At 42.1% G+C, this 20,626-nt stretch overlaps 1 protein-coding gene across 4 annotated transcripts; it reads left to right on the forward strand.

The window, feature by feature from the left end:
• The first annotated feature begins 7,139 nt into the window (after positions 1 to 7,139).
• On the forward strand, positions 7,140 to 20,240 carry LOC129776714 (collagen alpha-1(IV) chain). Of its 4 annotated transcripts, none has more exons than XM_055782512.1 (7): positions 7,140 to 7,202; positions 7,585 to 7,876; positions 13,774 to 13,822; positions 13,894 to 14,829; positions 14,901 to 15,397; positions 15,454 to 19,030; positions 19,094 to 20,240. In XM_055782512.1, exons 2-7 carry the CDS (start codon positions 7,857 to 7,859, stop codon positions 19,346 to 19,348), a joined length of 5,334 nt encoding a protein of 1,777 aa, XP_055638487.1. In that variant the 5' UTR covers positions 7,140 to 7,202; positions 7,585 to 7,856; the 3' UTR covers positions 19,349 to 20,240. The 4 variants fall into 4 exon arrangements, with proteins under 4 accessions (XP_055638487.1, XP_055638488.1, XP_055638490.1 ...); XM_055782513.1 differs by having other exon boundaries at positions 7,141 to 7,202; positions 7,525 to 7,876; XM_055782515.1 differs by having other exon boundaries at positions 7,146 to 7,202; positions 7,508 to 7,876.
• The last annotated feature ends 386 nt before the right edge of the window (positions 20,241 to 20,626 follow it).

Consider the following 20,626-nt stretch of genomic DNA (forward strand, 5'->3'; position numbering starts at 1 on the left):
CGTAATATGGAATCTGAAATTTTCACACTGGGTCTAGAATTTCGAATTAAGGATATCTATTACCTGAAGTTCAAGATTTAAAAAAATAGTGTTTACCAGCTGTATAACTAGTTTATTCTGGAAAATGCTTCAAAGTGAATTTTTTTCGGATTGTTCGGAAAATTTGAAGTACAAGTTTATTCAATATTGATATTTCTTCTCTCAGAGTACTCTGCAGTGCCCTTATTCCTCGGTTCAACGCATTTCTCGCAACATATTTAGCTCTACATCTGCTGTACATTATCCGTTCTTTTTATGTCTATTTCGGTAAAGCTATTGCAGCAAAACGATATCGAAATGGAGAATTGGTCTCACGTTGATCTAGTAGGATCCAGTCGCCACCCTGCAGCCGATTCTCTGCAGAACAGACGAGGTTTTGGGATAAGACGCTTATATAATAATTCGTCCAAGTCCTTGTAGGTAAAGGGTGTGTCACATCAAATTGCATCACGGAAAAAACGCTGTAGAAATTTAATTTTTAGGAATTATATCTTCAGCTTTCGCTTATAATCAGATAAGAGTGTATAGATCACGTTGGCCATGCTTCACTGTCAATTTTTCGTAAATTTGGAAAAATGTCGTCGAACGAAAAAGAGCGTCGTGAATTAATCCTGTGCACTCATTTCGAGAATCCGGAGTTGTCACATCGGGACATCGGTAAGATGCTGGGAATCGTCCAATCCACGGTCAGCAGAGTACTAAAACGACACTTCGAGAACCTAACCATCGACCGGAAGGTGAAGAACGGCAAAAATGGATGCTCCGTCAGTGAAAAAGATCACAAGCGCGTAGTTAAGCAGTTTGAACGTGATCCGAGAAGTTCTGTCCGGGATGTCGCCAATAAGCTGAATTTGTCAAGTACATTCGTCCAGCGGACCATGCAACGGGAGGGCCTGCGTACTTACAAGTTTCAGATGGCTCCAAACCGCGACGAAAGGCAAAACATGGTGGGGAAGACGCGAGCCCGGAAGCTGTACACCGAAATGCTGACGATGCCGCATTGCCTGGTAATGGACGACGAAACCTACGTCAAAGCGGACTTTCGTCAGCTGCCGAGCTTGTTGTTCTTCTCCGCAAAGGACAAATTCAGCGTTCCGGAGGAGATTCGCAAGCAGAAACTATCCAAGTTTGCCAAAAAGTACATGGTGTGGCAAGTGATCTGCTCTTGCGGAAAGCGGAGCGCCCCCTTCGTGATGACCGGCACGGTAAACGGGCAGGTTTACCTTTAGGAGTGCTTACAGAAGCGCTTACTACCACTATTGAAGCAGCACGAGGGCCCGACCATCTTCTGACCGGATCTCGCTTCGTGCCACTATTCAAAGGACGTGTTGAAGTGGTACGAAGCCAACGGGGTCACCTTCGTGCCAAAGGAAATGAACCCGCCCAACGCGCCGGAGCTTCGCACAATAGAGAAATATTGGGCGATTATGAAGCAGGCCCTCCGGAAGAACCCAAAAGTTGTCAAATCGGAGGCGGACTTCAAGAGAAAATGGATTTCTGTTAAAAAAAAAACTACAACCTGACGTTGTACAGAACCTTATGGACGGGGTAAGGAGGAAGGTGCGAGCATACGGGCTTGGGCTCGAAGTATGAATAAAAGAAAATGCCAAAAGTTGTTTAATAGTTTTTATTTTACTGGCTAAAATTTTCAAAAGGATCGGTCTACTGGGCGAATTTCTACAGCGATTTCCGTGATGCAATTTGATGTGACACACCCTTTAGACCTGCAACCCGCTCAATGTGGAGGTAATATTTAACAATGAGAAACCCGGACGTTTAGTGAATCTTAGTTCAAATTCAATCATGTACATCCGCAAGTGGATGATTCACGATGCGGATTATTCGCGATGCAGATTATTCGCGAAAGAGAGTTTCATAGTGAATTAGCTGACCCGGCAAACCTCGTCCCGCCCAAAATTTATTTTTCGTTATCACATCCACGTTTTCTTACTTAACGCACGTTCATGGGTTCAATCGCAGAACTGTTCATTGATTGATCTTTTAATCTACCCTGTAAAATTATTTGGCTCCATTTGGTTGATTAGTTTTCGAGTCATGCAGAGATTTGTGTTTCATTTGTATGACAGCCCCCCTTAGAGAGGAGGGAGGAGTGTCTAACCACCATAGAAACATTTATTGCACCCTAAAACTTCTACATGCCAAATTTGGGTTCGTTTGCTTGACCAATTCTCGAGTAATGCAGAAATTTGTGTTTCATTTGTATGGCCTCCCCTTAGAGAGGGGGGGAGAGTGGTCTTGAACTATCGTAAGAACCTTCCCCGACCCCAAAAACCCCTACATACCAATTTTCATGTCGATCGGTTCAGTATTTTCCGAATCGAGAAGAATCAGACAGACAGACAGAAATCGATTTTTATATATATAGATCTATTGGTTTCCCTAAATTTGTCAGTGAGCGGTAGGCTCATGCTCTTTTGTTTTGGTCATGTATTTATCTTTATCTGGTCACTGCACAATGACCCAGGAGATGATTCAAGTGGAAATTAGCATTTAGAGCTCGACAGTTATTCTCTAGACAAAAACTGTTTTCGACAAAGTTGTTACATATGATAGAGCGCTCATTTTCATGTTATATATAGGGTGACCAACATTTTCGATGAAATATAAAATCTAACTTTCTTATCTCTATAGATAGAGGTGAACATAGTTCGACAATGTTGTTGTCCCAGTTATTTGAGACATCTTTGAAAAACAAAGCTTTTTTTCTATCGCTTGAAATAATCGATATAGCGCCTTTTCCTAAATTGCGTTGGGGTCACCATTAAAAAAAACTGTTTTTTTTGCTCTAATTTTTATATTTAAAATTCTACATACACGCTGTCTTGGAAAGATTTCTAGAACATACTGATACAAACATTTTTCGATGCAGAATTTGGCAATATCTCAACTTCACTCAAAGTTATTGGTATTTCTTCCCAAAAAATACGCTCTCTTCAATTGCTTGGCGTTTTTTCTGGGGCAAACATAAAAAAATGCTTGTTGACGAAATTTGAAATAAAAAATTCCACTCTATATAATATGTGATTTTCAAAGATATGCTATTTTTTGAGTTTTTGGGTGAAAACCCATCAATAACTTTGAGCAGGGTTAAGATATTGACGAATGTTGGTATTGATAAGCTCTAAAAGTGTTTTTTATCTGGAATATATATTTTGGATAAAAAAAAAGCTCCAGAAGTCGTACGAAGACAATTTTGATGTAGAATTTGAAATATACAAGTTACACTAAAATGACAGGATTTTTCATGGTTACCCTAATGTAACTTAGTTAATATACAACTTTGTGGGAGATATCTATTCTTTAGACAAAAACTGTCTTCGACAAAGTTGTTACATATGATAGAGCGCTCATTTTAATGTTATCAAAAATATTGTGGCCAAAATAAAAAATCTAACTTTCTAATCTTTATAGATAGAGATAAACATAGTTCAACAATGTTGTAGCCCTAGTTATTTTAAACAACTTTGCAAACAAAGCTTTTTTCTATCTATTAATATAATCGATTTAACGTTTTTTTGCTAAGTTGCATTATGGTGACCTTGAATAACCGGTTTTTTTTGCTGTCTTCGTACACTTTTAGAGCTTATCAAGACCAACATTTTGCGGTGCAGAGCTTGTCAATATCCTAATCCTACTCAATGTTATTGATGGTTTTTCACCCAAAAATTAATGATTTCGATTTTAATTTACTCAAATACAAAAAATAACATATCTTTGAAAATCACATATTATATAGAGTGGAATTTTTTCTTTCAAATTCCATCAAATTGAGGTATTGACAAGTTCTGCATCGCAAAATGTTTGTATTAGTAAGTTCTAAAAGTCTTCCGAAGACAGTTTGTATGTAGAATTTGAAATATAAAAGTCAGAGCAAAAAAAAAATAGTTTTTTTCATAGTGACCCTAACGTAACATAGAAAAAGGCACTATATCGGTTAATTGAGGAGATAGAAAAAAAACATTGTTCTACAAAGATGTCTCAAATAACTAGGACTACAACATTGTCGAACTATGTTTACCTCTATCTATAAAGATAAGAAAGTTAATTTTTTTTATTTCATCGACAATTTTGGTCACCCTATTTTAAATAACATAAAAATTAACGCTCTATTGTATGTAACAACTTTGTCAGTTTTTGTCTAGAGAATAACTATCGAGCTCTAAATGCTATTTCCACTTAAATGCATCTCCTGGACCATTGTCCACTGGTGTAGATGGCCCTATGGAAGGATACATTAACGCTTGCTGTATTGATAAAACATTGTTTTCATGCTGAAACATCTTTTTTTCGAGTTTGAACCTCTTTTTTGCCTTTTATTGTGTTATCCGCTTATAAGGTTATTCGCAGTGACATTGCCAGACTGTTTCGCGAATAATCGGGCTTCTGCTGTGAATAATTTCATCGGTAATAAAGGGTGTGTCACATCAAATTGCATCACGGAAAAAACGCTGTAGAAATTGAATTTTTAGGAATTATATCTTCAGCTTTCGCTTATAATCAGATAAGAGTGTATAGATCACGTTGGCCATGCATCACTGTCAATTTTTCGTAAATTTGGAAAAATGTCGTCGAACGAAAAAGAGCGTCGTGAATTAATCCTGCGCACTCATTTCGAGAATCCGGAGTTGTCACATCGGGACATCGGTAAGATGCTGGGAATCGTCCAATCCACGGTCAGCAGAGTACTAAAACGACACTTCGAGAACCTAACCATCGACCGGAAGGTGAAGAACGGCAAAAATGGATGCTCCGTCAGTGAAAAAGATCACAAGCGCGTAGTTAAGCAGTTTAGACGTGATCCGAGAAGTTCGGTCCGGGATGTCGCCAATAAGCTGAATTTGTCAAGTTCATTCGTCCAGCGGACCAAGCAGCGGGCGGGCCTGCGTACATACAAGGTTCAGAAGGCTCCTAACCGCGACGAAAGGCAAAACATGGTGGGGAAGACGCGAGCCCGGAAGCTGTACACCGAAATGCTGACGAAGCCGCATTGCCTGGTAATGGACGACGAAACCTACGTCAAAGCGGACTTTCGTCAGCTGCCGGGCCTGTTGTTCTTCTCCGCTGAGGACAAATTCAGCGTTCCAGAGGAGATTCGCAAGCAGAAACTATCCAAGTTTGCCAAAAAGTACATGGTGTGGCAAGCGATCTGCTCTTGTGGAAAGCGGAGCGCCCAATTCGTGATGACCGGCACGGTAAACGGGCAGGTTTACCTTAAGGAGTGCCTACAGAAGCGCTTACTACCACTATTGAAGCAGCACGAGGGCCCGACCATCTTCTGGCCGGATCTCGCTTCGTGCCACTATTCAAAGGACGTGTTGGAGTGGTCCGAAGCCAACGGGGTCACCTTCGTGCCAAAGGAAATGAACCCGCCCAACGCGCCGGAGCTTCGCCCAATAGAGAAATATTGGGCGATTATGAAGCAGGCCCTCCGGAAGAACCCAAAAGTTGTCAAATCGGAGGCGGACTTCAAGAGAAAATGGATTTCTGTAAAAAAAAAACTACAACCTGACGTTGTACAGAACCTTATGGACGGGGTAAAGAGGAAGGTGCGAGCATACGGGCTTGGGCTCGAAGTATGAATAAAAAGAAAATGCCAAAAGTTGTTTAATAGTTTTTATTTTACTGTCTAAAATTTTCAAAAGGATCGGTCTACTGGGCGAATTTCTACAGCGTTTTTTCCGTGATGCAATTTGATGTGACACACCCTTTATCAACTTGAATCTCTTTTGGGTGAAATTCCGGATCTTTCGACGTTAACTTTGCAACGAAAAGGTTGGGTTTCTATCCCATTATGGCCATGAGAAATATTCTAGTCCTTTGATGGCTCTTTGTCGGTACATTGCAGTTGTTGATCAATTTCACTTTTGTTGATAATCTCGTCGGTTTTAATGCCTTGCATTGTGTTTGTCATTCTCGGCGGACTCAGAACAATTTTGTGCTAATGGTGAATCGTTGCTCAATGCTTAGCTTAGACGCAAAAATTGCTTTTGATGCGGATCGAGAAGTAAAATTTACGCTGATTGCAATATTACTTCGTAATCGCAGGGATATATTCTACAGACACTTCTTGGAACAAAGTTATATTACGGCCGTTCTGCTATTTCATTCCAGGTAATCGTACTAAAATAATGAATCAAAAAATTTAAATTTCACTGCATTTCGTAGAGACAGCGATTTTGTTTGGATTAATACAATTTGCCTTGAAAACTGACGTTGGCATCTTCTTTCAGATTGTTATAACAGATTTCATAGTGTAATTCTCTCATTTGGTATAAATAACAAATAGGAAATTTGTTATATAAATTTCTTTGCCTTCTTTTCTTCGGCACTAAGTTGCTGATAAGTTGTTGAGTTTATTACAGTTTATTATTTGAAGCCTACATTTGATTGCTTCGAAGATCGTCTTTTATTTTGCATTTCATACCTCCTGTCGATGGACATTGTTAGATTTATATAAAAACGCGTATGCAAATGTCGTGTGAAATTTTTCATTTCTTCAAACGTGAGTTATGAACAAGTTCACACAGAAGTTCCAAATGATATTTGTGAACAAGATGTCCAAATAAGAATCGAGGAGATTTTTACTTGATTTATTTGGTGGAGACCGAGATGTAGGAGTTTGTAGTTTTCTTTCGAAACTCTGAGCTTGTTGGAATGAAGAATTATTATGCAGTCGATCATCCATAATAGCACAACAATTTCTATTTCCTGTAATAAAAACAGATCAGGAACAACAGTATATGTTTTTATGATAGAATATTTTCTCCAACTTTAGACTGGAGGAGGTTTAGAAATAAATTGGTCAAAATATGATCGTCCGTTAACCTTGAAGTTTTTGGATTAATCAGAGATAAATCCGCGATCAATAAGACTCCCAATACATATTGATTACAAAACCATCCAATCCCATTGCGAAATTCTGTGTTCCAAATGTACCTCGATCGTTCCGCCTGTTATGAAAAATCTAGCATCCCTAGCGCACAGCTCCTTGCGCCAGCAGTTCGTATCGCTCCGGAGTCGCCTCTGTCGAAGATCGGGACATACGGGAATACTAACATTTCAAGATCGAGTCAGTATGCTGTGAACGATCGGACGCGTTAGATCGAAAGTGGTCGCGTCGAAGCACCCGCCAAGCAACAAGCGTAGGGAAAAGAGAGATATCCTGTGGTCCTCCGTGGTCGTCTCTTGCCTTTCAGTAGAGATTTTCTTACTTCTTCGAGCGCGAAGAAATAAGAAACTTCACTTCTCTGGAAGAGTCGACAATTTTTATGTTTCTCGAACGGCTCGGCGCGATCGCTGGACCACATCCGAAGGAACGTATAATAGAGAAAAATAAAACTCACGAATACGCTGGCGCTGGCGGAAAATCCGTGAACGGGAGGAGGTGGAATAAATGAAGATTTTTTTCCACTTCAATAATATATTGTTAGTGATGTTCTTAAATTAGTGTTCCGTCAACTTTAGGGAGGCATCAGAGTGCAGTGGTGTTGACATTCTTTTTCTTCAATATTGTATTTTGGATAGGTATAAAAATAGCGAATATCCAGTTGTAAGGAAGTGCGCCCAAAGCACGGCAACAGAAGAGAACGTAAGAAGATCGATTAATGCTGAAATCACCATAAAACGTGAAAGCATTAGAAAAAAAAGTGTACCTTGCAGTGTAAAGTGTTCTTAGGTTGTGACGGCGAAAAGTTCAAGTTTCCGCTGACGGTGCGACAGCCTAAAGCTGGCCACGATTCGCTGCTAGGAGTACCCGAGCGAGCCCTTGGCTGAGGGCTTCCGGGGCAGCCATCACCATGGGCACCCCAGTCAAATGGTGAGAAAATATTAGCCGTTAATGAAAGTACAACATTGACATTCCCAACATCGCTAATAACAACCGCCAATTTGGCTCGGAAAATGACACGTTTTATAGAAGTGCACTTTTGTCGATTCCCGGTGCGAATGGAAAATAAGTTGAATTGACATAAAGTGTTGTTTCCCTCGGATTGTATTACAGCTGAGTGGAGATTTAGATAAGGTCAAGTTCCTGGACTACATACCATCGATATTTACTGCAATGACGATTTTAATTCGTACTGTTCTATAATCCAACGTGTGCAGGTTCGGTCAACGTGAAGAATTTCCTCAGAAAGGGAAAACGAATTTTGTGACATTGCTCTTATGAAATACCCTCCTGTTTAGATCACTGGACATACACAATGTGCCAATTGTATTTCGGGACTGGTATGAAAAATAAGATTTAATCATGTTATTTCAATATCTGTTGATTGTATTATTTAGTGTGGTACCCTGCAGCTTCAATCTAATTTTTACATTGATCTAATAGCAATTAAATTGCGTGCTATGGCATTTTCGAGGAATAGTGAGTGCTCAACGCTTTGGTTGAAGCCGTTCGAATGACGTTTGGGTGATAAAAAATACCGTCAAAAATGTCCTTCTAATTTAGCCTCATGTTTTGGGAAAAGAGAAAAGTTACATAGTCGAAATCAGGTGAATACGACGGGAGATCTTCGACACAGTCGTGGTTTGAACCAAAAATCAGACGCACTATCGTGTAGAATTGGGCAGTTTCAGACTGCTTCTAGATGCTTCAAATACTCAGGTAATGTTCTTAAATAAAGCTTGTTTTAGAATGAGGGATTTTTTTTGGCAAAATTCAATCTTGCGTAATTTTTGTCGCTAAAGCTGTTCACAATTAATTACGGGAACATGCGAATCTTTCAAATTATTGTCCTTCAGTGATCAAAACTAACATTACAATCGAAAATAAGTATTACTAGATTGGTGGAACAAATATGAATGTAAGTCTCGAAATTTGTACAATTCAATTTCAGAAAATTAGTGGAGTACAAATAGAAATTTGAAAAGCGGGGACCGACACTGATATTGTGCACATACTCTTGATGCGGACTGCATGGAAAGCGCAGCAAACATAATCCGGGGCTCAACGTGTAAAATATTACTTACATCATTCCATCGATGTGATGAAGAGCAACAATTTTGATATCTTGTCGCACCCATCTAGGTTGTCTTGTTCGATCTGTCTGATATCCCGTGATCCCGGGCTTCGTTCCGATTGGTTGGCGGGAAAAATATGCAAAAATTCGCGCAAACTTTTCTTCGTTGTGAAAGGTTGAAAAACAAGCTTAACCGTTTGACCAGGTGGGTCAAACTGCCTAATTCAATATAGGTAGAGTCTTGGAACGTAATGGGCATGGATTGCTTGAATGGGTGTATTTGATGAATGACAGTCGATAGCTTCGATAGATTGATTTGATTGATGATTTTGAACCTATTTTGAGTTGTTTCTTTTAGAGTCGATGCCTCAAATATATTGTAAAAAATGCCACATTGTGTTATAAATTATATACCTCAGTTCCCTTTTTTTACGTGAGGTTTGAGAAAATTGTGATACCATTGCACATTGTAATTGATATAATTTGCCGCAAGTATGAAGATGCTCCTCAAGCCAAGGCGCTCATTAATTTTTGTGAAGTTTTTTCAATTTTTCAAATCAAATCTATGATAATTGGAATAAGGTAAGATGGTGTTCCAGTGTGGTCGTTGAAAAATATTTCCTTTCTTTTCATTCACTGGAGTCACTACTATATGTGTAGGAACTTTTTTCGTGAATTTTCGATAGTGGAGAAACTACAGCTGACTGTTCTGCATCAGATCACATGGATCCATTGAACACATCAAATTTTATTCCACTCGCATGAGTTCTTATCTATTCTTAATATAATTTATGAACTTTCACACCGAACTCAATTTGAGATTAATTTTATTTGTGTAGATAATTATAAGAAACTATAAGTATTCTAATCGAATTGTCGATAGTTCAAAGTTTGATGATTTTATAATTGGAATTTTTATCCATTGATCGAATTTTAGAAACACTAAAATATTCAAAGGAACTCTACAAGATTGTGGCAACCTGCAGGCGAAAGATCTTGAGCGTTTAATGTTTGAGGGAAAACTACAATTTTCCATCGTGCTGTTCAAATTGTCATTTTGTTTCACTTCAAATCATGCACTCTAAAAAATGCGCACATTGTGGTTGATTTTTCAAGTCGTTTCAGCAGCATAATTGCTACGGTTCGATCTTGAAGCGAAATTACCCCTTTGACATGTTACCACATTCCTTTGAGAAAAATTATGAATGATAGTAAGTAAGTATTGGGTTGTCCGGAAAGTTCGTGCCGCCAAAGATTATGACTAAATCGAGACGCCATCGGGATTAATCCTCGATTGATACCCGAATTAGCAGACTAACTACAGATATTCAAAACCAGCGTTCATGAGCATCTGGTGAAGTGTGGTTACGCAAATTGCATCGATACTCGAGTTCCATACAATTTGACACTTTTCTAGACACTGACACTTTCTAGAAAATAATCTTAGAGAAATGAACCGCCATCAGCTACCACCAAAGACGGTCTCAATCCGTAGAAGGTTATGCTCTGATGGGATTGGGAAAAGTTTTGTATAATAAGCTTCTGCCAAGCAACCAATCGATAAATTGCAACAAGTACTGCAACATTGTGATCCCGTGGCCGAGTGGTTAACGTCACACCTAACATGCCGGGGGCTCAGGTTCTTTTCCCGTTCTGGTTGGGGAAATTTTTCCTCAAAGAAATTTCCTCCGATTTGCACTGTGGTGTTGTGTTACACAGTACCAAACACAACGCTGAACGTTCTACTCCACCTACCGTATTCAACATATTGCATATTTCAGCTTAACATCATCCACGATACATGCATAATTGTGTGTACATAATAAATAAGAATAATATCAAAATAACATCAGCAGAAATCATGCTGTAGAATAACAATACATAATCGGTCCAAGATTCCATTCAGGAAACTGCGACGAAGACATGTTTCATAAAACATTTAAAGCTTACGTGTCGACTCTGACGATGCGTGTTATCCTGTCTGGTAAAAGTGATCCATTACTTGGTCTTATGAGCTCGAGTTTAGGCAGACTATACACTTCGTAGTTTCTCTCCGTAATTGGCCTGGACCAGTGAAATTGCACAAAGAACACACTGGATGGCGCTACAGAAAAATCCATCGAGTCCTCTCCACTCTCTTGTTCGTTTCGTCTCGTATAACCGCATCTCGTTGTTCAATGTTTACGCGATTTTCTTCAGGGTTTTCGTTTAGATTTGCACTATGGTCACACGTATTCTAAAGCTTGAAACGCGAAATTATCATGAGTTTAATGCGCGGTTTTGCTTCTCGAACTATCTACAACTGATTTATGAAACACTAAATTAAAAGAATTACATATAAACATTTGGAAAAAGGGTTGTGGTACACGTGCGATGTGGGGAAGTAGTATTATACACGCAAAATGGACACTACATACTAGGAATTAATATACGAAACAATATCATCAAGGTATCTTGTTGCCAGATCGAATTTAGAAAACTCTCTTCGGGCCAGAGGAAGACAGCCCAATGTGCCGGTGAGAGATGTGTTGGCTCGGTTAGACCTTGATTACATGTCCCAAATATATGTCTTCCTAAAAGTTATCGATCTTCGTGTGTGATTGTCCTTACATACTTATATTCTCCTTTTCCTTTTCCTTCGCGAGAAAGCAAATCCCTTCTTACTAACAATAGAATAAGGTGAAATGTAAATACGTTTTAGATATAAGATAGGCTTAAGAATTGAGTATGATGAATGTGAGTGTGAACATTGTCAACATATCCTTATATCCCTTCCTTTTCCTGAAAAAAATTTCACCCTTCTAAACTCGAGCAAACCGCGAGTAATCGGTTCTCTACTTCATTAACACTAGAATTAATGAAAAATGTTTATATATACTTGTAACAATACAGATAGGAGTTTGGCTCCTTTAAACTTATGTAACTGAGCCTGTAAAAATAAACGATTTAATAAAAAAAAAATATCATCAAGAATATTATTTTAGACGCTTTTATGTCAGAGGAGAGCTACTCAAAACGGCCACTAATGAGTTTTATGAGATCTTTCAAATATCCATATATTACGTAACGCACTCATGAAGTAGGGTGAGGATGCCTTGTGGAAACTTGTTTATAAATTGAAATAAGTCAAAACATGTTTATGAAAATGACCATTATGACTAAAATAATGAAAAAATGCGCTACGTAATATTTCAACGCCCCCTAGATGCAAAATAACAAATTTGACTTGTCTCATGTCTGTGTATTCATAAATTCCAAAGAACATACTGAGGAACGATATAAGGAGGGTTCTTATTTTTTGAATTTATCGTCATTCATTCATACAACAAAAGGACTATTTGAAACTAACGATCGACCAGAAATGGTCAAATTGGCCAACAGAAGAGCTGTTGTGTTCCATCAGGACAACGCAATGCACACACGTCTGTAGTGACTTGCCAGAAATCCGGGAGCTTGGTTGGGAAGTTTTCATACATCCACCATATAGTCCGGATCTATCACCAACCAATTAGCACCTTTTCTCGCATTGAATAGCTTCATGAGTGTTAAGAAATTGGAATCAAGAGAAGATCGTGAAAATCGATTACTAGAGTTCCTTAGAGGTTTCGCTAATAAGTACCAAGTCTTCTATAACGGAGCATATTTGACCCAAATCGGACAATCCTAAACACCTTAAATAAAGTTTAGAATTTCACGCAAAAATGATGAATTTATTTTTCCCCAACCTAATATTATTTAACAGATGATTGTGTATCTCAAAACTGAAGGAACTGTGGAACAATAATCGTTCCTCCTGGAAATTATCGTGTAAAGTGTTACACTTTCACCCTATATTTACCAGTGATAACACTTTAAATTCGATCTATAGTGTGATCAATTTTGCCGCCACAAGGAATTATGCCTAGCATTAAAGATGTATTGCAAAAACTGCCTTGCGAGCGAATACGTTCGATAAATGGAAATTTTATGTTGGTAAACAACCTAGTCACTCAACTTGGCTTTAACCGCCGTTTTCTTTACACACTTACTGTTTGTTTCCTCTGTCACCAAGATAAAACAAAACCACGCGACCGGCAGCAGTCTGACGCACCGCTGTCTCGCATTTCGCCGAAGACACAACATGAAACATGTTTCCTCATTACCGATGGCACTACATCGTGAATCTAAACATACGCTCAAAACCAGCTTCCACAAGTGGACTGGAAGATGAAAACTTATACTTGTGGTAAACCGAGAAATTCTCTCAATAATCAATTGGCCTGACCATCACGACCAACGCATGGTAATTAAAACCGGTAGGGAATAATCTTGATTTTATTTCATTATAAACTTTATACGCCGTTTACGCCTAAGCGTTTGAGTTGGGTGGTAAGATTATCGTAAATGACAAAAATGATTAGCAAAACAAACAAAGATAAAATTAAATGAAACACATATACACCTATCGCCGTGTCAACACCATTCAACTAATAATTTTTATAACAATTACACAGTTTTCGATTTAATAAGAAACCGATCATTCACTGAATGCTGAATGAATTCGATATCACAGAATTGCTTTCTCTCTGGTTGTGCGCTACATTACGTCATTTCCTCAGTATGATATCAAACTCATTCAGTTCATTCACAATTTTGCCATAGACTGTGGGAACAGCTTCTCCGATAAGGGAGCACATTCACGCAGAACTCTACATTTAAGTGCGCGGTTTTCTTTTCACATTGTTGAACTTTGTTCTCTTTTCTTTATTTCCAGGTTAATAACAACTGCGCTTCTTGTATGGTTCGGACAGCAAACACATGCGGTAAATAGTGACCGATGATTTGACTTGTAACTTATGTAATGGATATCTTTTTCTTTGGTGGCCACTGGCAGCAATTTTGGCAAGACCTGACAGCAGGCGTAGGCCTTTTCAACCGAAACGAAAGAGATTACGATCGACCCGTTCAACAGCAACAAATCGACCCTAGCTATAATGTAATAGACACAGCCGGTAGTGTTCATGGTCCACCGACGAAGAACTGCACCTCGGGTAGCGGGTGCTGCATTCCTAAATGTTTCGCAGAAAAAGGTAATCGAGGTTTTCCTGGACCTACGGGTTTGCAGGGCCCGAAGGGTATGCAAGGATTCACGGGTGCCGAAGGATTGCCGGGAAGTAAAGGCTCTAAGGGAGAACCGGGACCGATGGGACCATTCGGAATGAAGGGTGATCGTGGCCGTGATGGTGTTCCCGGTTATCCGGGCGTCCCAGGAACGAATGGCTTGCCTGGAGTTGCCGGTGCACCTGGTATTCCCGGTGTTGATGGATGCAATGGCACAGATGGTCTCCCTGGTTTGCCGGGTTTGAAGGGTGAACCTGGCCCAAGAGGTTATCCCGGTCTAAGAGGTGATAAAGGTGATAAGGGTGAAGCTGCCAGAGATCCCGAGAATTATAACAAGGGACAAAAGGGTGAACCAGGCCAAGATGGTGCGGAGGGGCCACAAGGACGGCAGGGAGAACTTGGAGAGCGAGGATACGAAGGCCGGCCAGGTCAGCCCGGTGTTCCTGGTCCACGAGGTATGAAAGGCGACAAGGGTATAAAAGGATTCTGTATAAAAGGCAACAAAGGTGAAAAGGGTGAAAAGGGCGTAGAAATAGGTTCTCTGGAAGGCAGCGAGACTGTAACCGGCCCACAAGGACAGAAAGGTGACAAAGGAGACAAAGGGTTGGCTGGACTTCATGGTGATAAAGGACAAGCTGGTGAACGTGGATCTTCTGGTGACCGCGGCTTGAAAGGAGAAAAAGGTTTACCAGGACAACCGGGACCCAGAGTAAGTCGAATGCATTTAAAAAAAAATCAGCAGAATATTTCCAGTTAAATTGATACAACTTTCCGCTTAAGGGACGCGACGGTAATTTTGGTCCAGTAGGATTGGCTGGACAGAAGGGTGATCGAGGTGTAGAAGGATTGCACGGGCTGAAGGGTAATCCTGGTCCCAAAGGTGAATCCGGTAGAGATGGTACACCTGGCCTGCAAGGTATCGCTGGTCCGCAGGGTCTTCCGGGTGGCGGAGAAGGGCGCCCTGGGGCACCAGGTCCTAAAGGTCCTCGTGGTTATCCTGGTCCACAGGGCCCAAAGGGTATCGATGGTTTTCCTGGCGATCCAGGGCCACGTGGTCAAGTTGGTCCAAAAGGAGGACAAGGCATTCCCGGTCGTCCAGGCCCCGAAGGATTCCCAGGCGAGAAAGGTGAAAAAGGAGAGTCTGGAGCTATCGGCTTACCTGGCCCTCAAGGCCCACGTGGTTTCCCCGGTGCACCAGGTCCAGAAGGTTTACGTGGCGAGCCCGGTGAGCCTGGATTAGGTATTCCTGGTCAGAAAGGTAATTCGGGTATGGCTGGGTAAGTTTCCTCCGTGCGTCGTTCAGACATAAATGATGTATAATATAATTTTTCAGATTCCCCGGTTTGAAAGGACAAAAAGGTGAACGCGGATTCAAGGGTTTGATGGGTGCTCCGGGAGATGCGAAAGAAGGTCGCCCCGGTCTACCAGGTAGATCAGGACGTGATGGAGAAAAAGGAGATTCCGGAAGACCCGGTCTACCAGGGTTGAAAGGAGAACGTGGCGAGAAAGGAGAAATCGGAGGTCGATGCTCGGACTGTCGTCCCGGAATGAAAGGAGAAAAGGGTGAGCGAGGATACGATGGTCCACCAGGACGATCTGGCACTCCAGGTGCAGCTGGAGAACGTGGATATCCGGGGGAAATGGGATTAGACGGAAATCCAGGTCTACGTGGTGAGCCAGGAATCAAGGGAGAACCAGGTATTAATGGTCTACCTGGACCCGCTGGTGAGCGGGGTGAGTCTGCTATAGTCGATTTAGACCAAATTAAACCAGATAAGGGTGAGAAGGGAGAACGTGGTGATTCAGGTCCGCCAGGCGTCAAGGGTGAACGTGGAGGTTACGGCCCACGCGGTCCAATCGGACCTAAAGGTGGATTTGGTCCTAAGGGTGACAAGGGTCGACCAGGAGAACCAGGTATTGATGGAACTCCCGGAACTCCAGGACGTGATGGCACACCAGGAAAACAAGGAGAATCAATTCGGGGCGAGCCAGGTCTGAAGGGAAACCCAGGGCAAAGCGGACAAAAAGGTGACAAGGGCATAGAAGGATTCAAAGGAGAACCCGGCAGATGTACTAGTATTCCACCTAACTTCGAAGAAGCTGTCACTGGTCCTCCTGGACCACAAGGTGAAAAGGGTTTTATGGGCCCCACTGGAATTCAAGGTGAGAAAGGAGACAAGGGCGATAGAGGTTTGACCGGACTTGCTGGTTTGCCTGGTCCTCAAGGGCCTCCCGGTCCAGTCGGTCCCAGAGGTTTATCTGGTCCGCGAGGAGAGAAGGGAATTTCAGGTCCAATGGGTTTCCCAGGTAATCCAGGAAAAGATGGTAATGCTGGAATACCCGGACTACCAGGTCCCAAAGGAAACAAAGGTGATCCAGGTTTATCAATGGTTGGCCCACCTGGTCCGAAAGGTAATCAAGGTTTGCGAGGACCTAAGGGTGATCGTGGAAGCCCAGGTGATCGAGGTGATACTGGACCTCCTGGCATAGTTGGTTATCCAGGAGAAAAGGGTGATTCAGGTTTAGCTGGTATATCCGGTCTTCCTGGTCCTGTTGGACCGAAAGGTGAACCTGGTCCTAAGGGTCCAGCCGGTCTTCCCGGAGCTCCTGGACGACCAGGAATAGACGGAGTGAAAGGCTTGTCCGGATTGAAGGGTGATGTCGGAGCCCCAGGTGTAATTGGTTGGCCCGGTCAAAAGGGTGACACTGGTCCTCCAGGTAACGACGGCAGTAAAGGTTTCCAGGGTCGAAAGGGTGTGCAAGGATTACCAGGTGCTCCAGGTCTGCCTGGATTACAAGGGCCTAAGGGCGAGCGTGGAGAAAAAGGAGATAAGGGTGAATTTGGGTTAGTAGGATCTCCTGGTTTGCCTGGCCCTCCAGGGCCTTTTGGACCGAAAGGAGATAAAGGTTTGCCTGGTCAACCTGGTTTGGATGGTTTAACAGGTCTTCAAGGAGAGAAAGGTGATCGAGGATTCACAGGTCTGCCGGGTCTCCCAGGAGAGCCAGGTGCATCATCTGAAAAGGGCCAGAAAGGCGAACCTGGAGCGCCGGGTTTACGAGGTGTTGATGGTCGACCTGGATTAAATGGCATTCCAGGACCTAAAGGTGATGCTGGGCTGCCAGGCTATGGACGACCAGGTGCTCCAGGCGAGAAGGGAGATCGAGGTAACTCAGGGCTTGATGGACTGCCTGGTATCGATGGACAGAAAGGCGATGCAGGAGTGACTGGTTTCCCAGGTATAAAAGGTGACAAAGGCACAGCTGGTCTCCCTGGTATTCCAGGTTCCCCAGGTATGGATGGTGCACCTGGCCTTGAGGGTCTTCAAGGGCTCCCAGGTCTTAACGGCGAAAAGGGTGCTAAGGGTGAAGAAGGTCGGATAGGAGAACGAGGAGATCGTGGCGAAAAGGGTGATGTTGGTCTCCCTGGTGCACCTGGATACATGGGTTTGAAGGGTGAACGTGGTATTCCTGGAGAAAAGGGTGCATCCGCTGTCGCGATTGAAATTAAGGGTGAAAAGGGTGAGCTAGGTTTCCCGGGACCAGTTGGATTGCCTGGAAAGACTGGTCCTGCTGGATTAACTGGTGAAACGGGAATGAAGGGTACCCAAGGTGTTCAAGGACCGCCAGGTTTCCCAGGACCACCAGGACTGAACGGACTCCCAGGTATGAAGGGTGATATTGGTCCTATGGGCGAAAAAGGAGAGCCATGCCCGGTAGTGAAGGGCGAGAAGGGTCTGCCTGGAAGGCCAGGTAAAAATGGCCGAGATGGTGGACCGGGTCCACTCGGAGAAAAAGGTGATAAAGGCTTGCCTGGTTTACCAGGTCCGGAAGGTCCTCCCGGATTGCCTGGTCCTCTTGGAAGACAAGGAGAAAAGGGTGATCGAGGAGATTCGGGCATTGTAGGACGACCCGGTAAAGATGGCTTGCCTGGAATTGAGGGAGTCAAAGGTGAACGAGGCTTCCCAGGAGAAAAGGGTAATAATGGCCCTCCAGGATTCCCAGGACCTCAAGGAGACAAGGGAGATAGAGGTCGTGACGGTCGTGACGGTTTTAATGGTCAACAAGGTCAAAAGGGTGAACGTGGTCCCCAAGGACCAGAGGGCTTAGCTGGCTTAGTTGGCTTGACAGGAGAGAAAGGTGACAGGGGAATCCAAGGCTTCACAGGTCTTGATGGTGCTCCAGGTGAGAAGGGTCAGAAAGGTGAAACTCCAGCTTTACCACCGCAACGAAAGGGTCCTCCTGGTCCACCAGGTTTCGATGGCCAAAAGGGAGAAAAGGGATTGCCAGGTTTACAGGGACCTCCTGGTATTCCTGGGGCCGTTGGCTTACCTGGCGAAGTTGGTATGCGTGGAATTGAAGGCATTCGTGGTCTACAAGGTATTCGAGGTGAGATTGGATTAGAAGGTCGACCGGGAAGAGATGGATTCCCGGGTAGTCCTGGTCCTAAAGGAGAGGCTGGAGCGCCATGTTCCCCTGCTCCTGATTACCTAACTGGAATTTTGCTTACCAGGCACAGCCAGTCGGAAGAAATTCCACAGTGTGAGCCTGGTCACACCAAGCTTTGGGATGGATATTCTCTCCTATACGTTGATGGAAACGATTTCCCACACAATCAAGATCTAGGTTCTGCTGGCTCCTGTGTTCGAAAGTTCTCTACTCTGCCAATTCTAGCTTGTGGTCAGAATAATGTATGTAATTACGCGTCGAGAAACGATCGAACCTTCTGGTTATCCACTTCGGCTCCGATTCCCATGATGCCGGTAACCGAACACGAGATGCGCCCTTACATTTCACGTTGCACAGTTTGTGAAGCTCCATCCAACGTGATAGCCGTTCACAGTCAATCATTGGCGATACCAAGTTGTCCGAATGGTTGGGAGGGTCTTTGGATCGGCTACAGCTTCTTAATGGTGAGTGTAGAAACGAGTGTACAATTTAGTTGATTTATTACAATTTCGCCGTTTTTATTACAGCATACTGCCGTTGGCCATGGTGGTGGCGGCCAGTCTCTATCAGGACCTGGTTCCTGCTTGGAGGATTTCCGCGCCACTCCGTTTATCGAATGTAATGGTGGCAAAGGTCACTGTCACTACTACGAGACTCAGACTTCCTTCTGGCTCGTAACGGTCGAAGATCACCAGCAGTTCGAGCGGCCACAGCAACAGACCCTGAAGGCGGGTAATTTGTTATCGAGAATATCCAGATGTCAAGTGTGTATGCGTGTCTAGTTCTTCCTTCTCTCCTAACAGCAGAAGTAAAGTTTCTAATTTATACGATAACGTGCCTTCTTAAGTTATTTTACACAAAGTTAGAAGCTGTAAGAGATTTTACAGTAAAGTTAGATTTTATATTAAATGAAAGTCCGAAATGAAACCAAAAACATGTAAAAAAAACTGAACGTATGTAAGTTAAAAAAGTTAAAATTCCTGTAGCTTTTATAAAAAAAAAAAACATTTATGCAACTGCATTTAGAAATATGGAAACACTGCTCTAGTTTCTTGTAGTTACTTCATTCGTAATATCTATAATACTGCCTTTTTGTAATAAACTCCATAACACCGAGAAACGTTCAAGAAAACCTCCCAGCAACGAATTTAGTTAGCAAGTAACGAAGTGTAGTTTTAATTTTTACCAGTGCTACTACTCTTGTGATTGATTTCTTACTTCCAATTATTATAAATAACTGCCCATGTTTCTTATTCGAATATAAACACGAAGAGTAGAACTACCACGTTGGGAAAACGATGTGTTCATTGAAGGGTATATGTACATCATGTTGAGAAAGATCGATCACTTCTTCCAGTTTTATTATAAGATTACTTACGTTTAGTTACTGATTAGCGTGCCATCAGAAATAGTCACTCAAGAACGACAAAGTTCACAACATGTGCAACCCGACGAATACTATCCTTGAACTATAGTGATTTGTGAAATCGAGAACACTATTCAACAATTAACTCCGTGTACTCCAAATGAGCACCATAAAACGCATTTTGTAAACTGTACATTTCCGTTCTATTTACGCTAAGTGTTGTAACCAAGTAACATTTTCTCTTTTCTGCGTTTCTATTTCTTGTAGCAGGAACGATCAAGTCTAAATAAAGTTCTTATAAAAATAAATCCCGAGTGTTTTGAATGGTTCGTTTTGAAAATATTACTATTGCTATTTGGGGCTCTGATGGGAGCTCATTACAAACGATTCTAAGAATTATGGGGCAGCATATTTATGCATCGCAATCCTAGTTCCTATACAGGCAAATCTTTTGTTTTGTGCGGGGAATAGGGATCGCACAAAAAATCACATAAAAAAATCGTGCAAAACTTCACCAGTAGCTTTAAAAAATCGTGTTCGGTAAAAATTAGGAAAAAAAACGTTTTTTGTGTTGTAGATAGGGAACGCATAAAAAAAGTTTCCCCCAAGCAAATAACTCAAATTCACGCCGTTCACCGTTTAATTTGCTTTTGTTTCCATGCTTTGCGATGGGACAGTTTGCCCTTTCGGTTGC

This window comes from Toxorhynchites rutilus, chromosome 3, assembly GCF_029784135.1.
Source record: "Toxorhynchites rutilus septentrionalis strain SRP chromosome 3, ASM2978413v1, whole genome shotgun sequence".
Classification (NCBI taxonomy): Eukaryota; Metazoa; Arthropoda; class Insecta; order Diptera; family Culicidae; genus Toxorhynchites; species Toxorhynchites rutilus.